The 7,500-nt window shown below is 39.3% G+C and overlaps 1 protein-coding gene across 1 annotated transcript in view; it reads right to left on the bottom strand.

The window, feature by feature from the left end:
* LOC113827111 (putative neural-cadherin 2) overlaps positions 1 to 7,500 on the bottom strand; it is a 103,052-nt gene that overhangs the window by 14,580 nt on the left and 80,972 nt on the right. The window contains exons 10-13 of the mRNA XM_070127261.1: positions 6,576 to 6,875; positions 5,699 to 5,869; positions 4,382 to 4,521; positions 2,120 to 2,468 (exon numbers count right to left, since the gene is read on the bottom strand). Of these exons, the coding sequence (XP_069983362.1) occupies positions 2,120 to 2,468; positions 4,382 to 4,521; positions 5,699 to 5,869; positions 6,576 to 6,875 (960 nt within the window). The remainder of the gene's footprint in view (positions 1 to 2,119; positions 2,469 to 4,381; positions 4,522 to 5,698; positions 5,870 to 6,575; positions 6,876 to 7,500) is intronic.

Raw genomic sequence — 7,500 nt, 5'->3', positions numbered from 1 at the left:
GTTATAACACCCCAGGGATGTTATTTGCTGTCTTTTGGATTTTCTGAAATATTTTAATCCATAGAAACCGGATCTTGGCGAATATATAAGGGAAAATATCAAAGTTGAGGATTTACCCATATATATAATAGGCAGGTGCCAAATGTATACCTCTGAATGTCCTATTTGCTAATTTCATTCTTTGAATAAGGTAAAATGAAACAAACCACAAATAATTTATACAATATTACGTAAAAATGAGAACGAATCATTATCTACAAATTAAAGAAAACTGACGATATCAACAATTCTACGGCTCCAGTCCGTTGAGTTGGCAACATCGCATAAAGGGAAGCGTTACTCGTCGATTTACGAAGTGTTCAAATCAACCTTAATTTTCTTTGATAATGTTAAGCTATTTAAGCCAATTGCACCGATTCTTCTTTATCTATTGCATTGAATTCAGGTGTGAATATATATCTGGAAATGAAATATGTTTTGAAGAAAAGGAAGAAGAGGAAGAAAAGGAAACAACAAAAAGACAACAATAAAAACATATGAACAAATAGCAAATGATCATAAAAAAGACATAAAAAAAGAAAAAATCCAACAAAAAAGAAACAACAACAACAACAACAACAACAACAACAACAAAAAAAAAACAGACAAACAAGCAGCGCCATCAAATCAACCACACAAAGAGCAACACTATGCTTCTTGACCAACTTTCTTAATGAAGGCTGAGGCTGTTGAGTTTAAGTACACAGGAGGTGGACTCATTCGCGGAGGTATTTATGGGTCTATGTGAGTCTAAGTTTGGATGTGTGTGTGTTTATTTTGGTGTGTGTATATGTGTGTTTGTTTGTTTGTGTGTATGAGGTGTGTGTGTGCGTGTGTGTGTTTGATTGTTTGTGTGTATGAGTGGTGTGTGTGTGTGTTTGATTTTTATTTGTGTGTATGTGGTGTGTGTGTGTGTGTGTGTGTGTGTGCGTGTGTGTGTGTTTGATTGTTTGTTCATTTGTGTGTATGTGTGGTGTGTGTGTGCGCGCGCGTGTGTGTGCATGAATAGAAAAAAATAAATAAAGTCAACACATCTTTTATAAACTGAAGAATTTGCTTATTTCCGAAAACTTTTGCGGCTCACAGGTTTGAGAACCGATAATTTAATAAACCTAGGCTGAATAACTGACATACTTCGGAATATGAACAAATATGCGATGCTAAGGCTATACGAGAAACGGGAATAGATACTCATACCGTTAGAGGAAAAGGAAAAAATGATATTACTGTCAGAAGAAATAAAAAAAGGATATTACCGTTAGAAGAAAAGAGAGAGAGAGAGGGAGAGAGAGAGAGAGAGAGAGAGAGAGAGAGAGAGAGAGAGAGAGAGAGAGAGAGAGAGAGAGAGAGAGAGAGAGAGAGAGAGAGAGAGAGAATATAGCGTTTGAAAAAAAAAGTTATTCTTAAAAGAAAAAAGCAAAAGTACCTTATCGTTAGAAGAAAGAAAGAAAAAAAAAAAACAGGAAAAAACATTGCCGTAAGAAGAAAAGTGAAGAATAAAAATTACCTTTAGACATACTTCAGCAGGTATACGAGTGGTAGGGAAAATATTCAACAGAAGAATGATAAGAAGGGAAAGGAAAAGGAGAAGAAGAGGAGATGTACGCCAATAACAAGATTAAGAAGAAGACAAGAAAATGAGGTAGAAGCTAAAGAAAAATGTGTAAAAGGAGGATGAGAAGAAGAAGAAGAAGAGGAGGGGAAGGAGAAGAAAAGGAGGAGAAGAAGTAAAGGAAAGAGAAGTAGAAGCTAAAGAAGAAGAAGGAAAGAAGAAGAAGACGAAGTAGAAGAAAAAAAAGAATAATAACAACAACAACAATAAAAATGATATTAATGATAATAATGATGATAATGATAATAATAATAATGATAATAATAATAACAATAATAACAATGATAATAATAATAATGATAATAATGATAATAATAATAATGATAATAACAATAATAATAATGATAGTAGTAATAATGATAATGATAAAAATGATACTACTACCACTATTACTACTACTACTACTAATAAAAAAAATAATGATAACGACAAAAATAAGCAGCAGACAGAGAGCAAAGTCACGCCCACCTTGGAGTGAATCCTCACGTAGACGGTGTGCCACTGTCCGTCGTGCACCGTAGCGTTAACAGACAGCTTGAGTTGACCGCCCCCGCCATAGAGCAGCACCTGAGGCCGCCCACTCCGCACCTGAACGGCCAAGAGGGGCGTTGGCGTCCTCCTCTCGCGACGTGGGAAGGTGGGCGCGAGGGGGCCGGAGTACAGGACGAGGGCGTGGGGGCGCTGGGTGAGGAGGCGGAAGGATATGGTGGTAGGGAGGCAGGGAGGGAGGGGCTTAACCCACGCCCAGCCAGATCCCGAGAAGGACCGGGAGAGGACCTTGCACTGGGGGCCGTCGGATCCCCCGGGGCACACGCACCTGGGGGTCGGGAGGCATCGGGTGGGGTGGGGGGGGGGGGGAGATAGAGATGTAAAATGATGTTGTTGGTTGTAGTTCGTAGGGTGAATGATGAAATGAGTGTGGGTGAAATCAGAATGACATGAGTGGATGAATAACACAGTGTGGGTGAATGACAGACTATAATAAGCATGGGTGAGTGACAAAATGAATGAACAGGATTTTTATGAGTATAATGAACAAAGATTTCGAATAATGACGAACATAATGAACAAAGGTTTTGAAAAATGAATAACAGACGAGAGTGGGCTTATCAACATGAGTTATGGAATGAGCAGAACGATAAAATATGTATTCTTTTATAGAAAGGCGGCATGGAATGAAAATGATAAGAGTTTGATGCAAGACCGCATTATCCTGTGCATTTGCAATGAGCATGTAAGGATTTTTTTTTTATCCTTTATCTCATCTATAGTGCATGAGGAGATTTACAGAAACCGATATCGAAAACAGAATGAAAATGTATATGGTATGTTAAATATATTCCTGTTACCGTTGTCAAATAAAGGAAATACTTCCAAATAAACACACACACACACACACACATACACACACACACAAAACTTTGCAATGTTTGTCGTGATGACTTTTCCAAGTTCGAAAAAGATAAAACAACAAAACCTATTAGAAACGGCAGCGCAGGTCCACTTTGCTCTCGACACTTACAACGATAAAATTACCAAATTGATAATAAAACAGACCATAGAAAGAAAAGTCAAAGAAATAAACAAACAAAACACAATAACAAAAATTGGGAAAAATGAGGTAAAAAAAAAGTTTGTCGAGCTTTTGAAAAAAAGAATTGAATGCTTCTAAATAAAAGTTCGCCTTGTGAATATTTTTCCAATATCATTTTTAAAACTGCAAAGTGTTAACAGTCAGGCCTTCCCACCTCACCCCTTTTTCTCTCACTATTTCCCCTTCCCTCTGTATCTGCGGCATTCGTTTTTTTCTTCTCTAGAATAACTGTTTGTATGGATCTCTCTCTTTCTCCCCTCCTCTCATTGTCTCTCTCTCTCTCTCTCGTTCTCTCTTTCTCCCCTCCTCTCATTCTCTCTCTCTCTCTCTCGTTCTCTCTTTCTCCCCTCCTCTCATTCTCTCTCTCTCTCTCTCTCTCTCTCTCTCTCTCTCTCTCTCTCTCCCTCTCCCTCTCCCTCTCCTCTTCTCTCTCTCTCTCCCTCTCCCTCTCCCTCTCTCTCTCTCTCTCTCTCTCTCTCTCTCTCTCTCTCTCTCTCTCTCTCTCTCTCTCTCTCTCCACACACACACATATATATATGGATATAGATATAGATATATGTATATGTACACACACACACACACACACACACACACACACACACACACACACACACACACACACACACACACACACACACACACACACACACACACACACACACACACACACACACACACACATATATATATGTATATGTATATATATATATATATATATATATATATATATACATATATATATATATATATATATATACATATATATGTATATATATATATTAAAAGGGGAAAACACGGAAATAGAGAGTGAGGTAAAGGGAGAAAGCAAAAGAGAAAGAACAAGAGAAAAAGAAAGAGAGAGAGAGAGAGAGAGAGAGAGAGAGAGAGAGAGAGAGAGAGAGAAAGAGAGAGAGAAAGAGAAAGAGAAAAAGAAAAAGAAAGAAGGAAAGAAAGAAAGAGAAAGAGAGAGAGAGAGAAAGAAAGAAAGAGAAATAAATAAATAAATAAAGAAAAAGAAAGAAAAAAAGACAGAAACACAGACACAAACAAACAACCACCCAACCACCCACCCAACCACCCAGACAGCCATCCACCCACCCAGACAGACAGAAAACCTGAAGAAGCCAAATCTTCACCTGCTCTCCCCATGGTCCCCGACGCAGCGTCCTCCGTTGAGGCAGGTGGCGGGCGTGCAAGTGTCGTACTCGAGGGCGTGACAGCGACGGGCGTGGGTGAGGCGCGGGGTCACCAAAGACGTGGCGTTGATGTCCACCACCTGCGAGGGAAGGGAGAAGGGAGGAGAATGAGGGAGAATAAGGGAGAAGAATAAGGGAGAAGGGATAAAAAAGGGAGGTGAATAAGGGAGAAGGGAGAAGGGAGAATAAGGGAGATGAGAGAATAAAAAGGGAAAAGAACAAAGGAGAAGGGAGATGAGGGAGGAGAATAAGGGACATGGGAGAATAAAAAGGGAAAAGTATAAAGGAGAAGGGAGAAGAGAGAAAAATAAAGGAGAAGGGAGAAGAGAGGAAAGTAAAAGAGAAGAATAAGGGAGAAGAGAAAAAATAAATGAGAAGAATAAGGTAGAAGAGAGAAAAAATAAATGAAAAGAATAAAGAAAAAGAGAGAAAAATAAAAGAGAAGAATAAGGGAGAACAGAGAAAAATAAATGAGAAAAATAAAGAAGAGAGATAAATAAGGAGAAGAATAAGGGAGAGGAGAGAAAAATGAATAAAAAGATTAAGGAGAAGAGAGAAAAAATAAACGAAGAATAAGGGAGAAGGAAGGAGATGATTCGAGAATAAATGAGAAGTTAAAATGAGAAGAATAAGGGAGGAGGAAGAAGAATAAATGAGAAAGATAGAGAAAGAAAAGGGAAAGTGAGAAGGAAGGGGAAGAATGGATAAATAGGGTAAAGAAAAAAAAGCAATGGAGAAGATAAAGAACATGAAAAGAAAGTTAAATAACAAGAGGCATGAGATACATATACAGGGAAGAGAATTGATAATAAAGAATAAATAGAAACTAAATAAAATAACGAGATATATAGGATGCGATGAATAAAGAACATTACACAGGGAAACACATGTGAAGAGCACGTGGTTTAAAGAACAAAGCTTTGGATAAGTAGCGTAAAGACCGCTCTGGGAACAAGACACGTAGGATAATGGGATAAAGAATACAGGATAAAGACCAATAAAAAAAGGATAATAAAAAAGGAAGGAAGGAAGGAAAATGCACGAAGGATAATAAAAGATAAAGGATAATAATAACAAACCGAGGATGAAAGACACATGAATGAAAAAACAAAACGAGGGTAAATCAATCCTTTCTAAATCTTAAGAAGACTTTAGGATAGAGAACGTATAGATAAGAGAACACGAAGAATATATACGAAGAACAAATAGCGTGGGAACTTTTTGCGAACATCCGAAAAGAAGGACTCGGACTCTCACCTGCAGGGGGACCGGCGAGGAAGAGAGCGAGGCAGCTGAGGAGGGTTCCTGGGTGTCCTTTGATCCTGGTTGACGGTCGAGAGGCTCCCTCGCGTCCTCCAGCTGCTTAGGAAAGGACGCCAGCTTCTCTGGATCCTCTGCCGTCACCGTCAAGTTGACCGCTTTGGATACCTGTTGCGCGGGTGGAGGGAAGAGGGAGCTGCTTGTCTGAGAAAGTCTACGGGAAATCTACGCCATATTTCACTATGTCGAGGTGAACAGACGGTAAATTAATATTTAGCAAAACACACACTTATATACACACACACGCACACACATACACACACCTGAATGCACAAACACGCATACACACACACACACACACATACAAACACATATGCGTAGGTTTACAGGATCAGATATTTGATTATCTATTCATACCACGTAATAATGAACAGCAATAGCAAAAGTACTCAAAAATTAAAACCGAATTAATATGCAGATATTCTCGACCGTTGCCCAATATCAGTAATCAGCCGAATGATAATTATAATTTCCGCTTTTCAGTAACTCGGCTCCCGTTTTTGCGTGAATGTATAGTTCATGGTTGAAAAGATATGAATTAGCTCGACAAGCTTGTGAATGAAAAAAAATGGTTGACTTTTAGTACGCATATTGGGTAGCCAGCGTAATGTGCCACCAATACCCGAACCTAATCAACGGAAAAGGTTTTAATTCCATAATTTAACATCCAAATTCATTCACACGAACCCACGATTTACCCCCCATTCGACTCTCAGCCCTTCACGAAAGAAGAAAGGAAGAAGGAAGGAAAATAAGAAAGAAAAAAACTTTTCGACCATCACGAAAGAAAGAAAGAAACCTCCGGCCTCCTCACCTCGGCGGAATGAAGCTGCAGAAGGCCCTGAAGCTTCACGGGGTCGATGAAGCCGCCCATCGCTTCCCTGACGCTCACCCACACGCACGCAGCCCGGGCAGAGGCGTCGGAGGAGGGCGTCGCAGGAGACACGAAGGAAGGCGGCGTCTGGAAGAAGGTCGACGTGGCGTTGGGCGGGGCGTCGAGCGGGAACGGAGGGCGGCGGGCGTCGTGCACGCTCACCACCTCGACCACGTGGGCGTCCTCACCCACGGCGCGAAGGATCCCCTCCACCAAGCGGCCTAAAACGCCCCCTCCGCGCTGAAATGGGCGTGAGGGGCGGGGGTGGGGGTCATTCGACTATTCACGAAACTAACCAGGTGTTGTTGGTGTCTTGCTCTGTCATGTCCGTGTCATTAGAGTCCGGGCGATTCGCTGACAAAGTTATCTCTAGACATAAAAAACGATCACAGAGAGGTGTACACAGGAAGCGATCCGCCAACTAGAATACCTGTCCAATCAGTGATGATAATGATGAGGGTGGTTTATGATGATCGTGATGATGAAGATGAAGATGAAGATAATAACAATGATAATAACGATAATAATAGTAATAATAACAATAATGATAACAATGATAATGATGACTAGTATTAATGATAGTGAATATAGCAATGATAAAAAACAATAGAAATAATGATACTACTACTACTATTAATGGAAATGATGATAATGATAACAATAATAGTACTACTAATGATAGTGATAATGATAATTATAATGAAGTTGGTAATGATTATAAGATTGATAATGATGATAACAAAAATAATAGCAATGATAATGATTATAATAATAATAAAAATGATAATGACAATGATAATAATGAGTATAGTAACGATAATGATACTAATACTAACCATGATAATAGTAATAATGATATAAACAA

The sequence above is a fragment of the Penaeus vannamei genome, chromosome 11 (genome assembly GCF_042767895.1).
Source record: "Penaeus vannamei isolate JL-2024 chromosome 11, ASM4276789v1, whole genome shotgun sequence".
NCBI classification, from domain to species: domain Eukaryota; kingdom Metazoa; phylum Arthropoda; class Malacostraca; order Decapoda; family Penaeidae; genus Penaeus; species Penaeus vannamei.
This window is presented reverse-complemented; position numbering and strand designations above follow the sequence as displayed.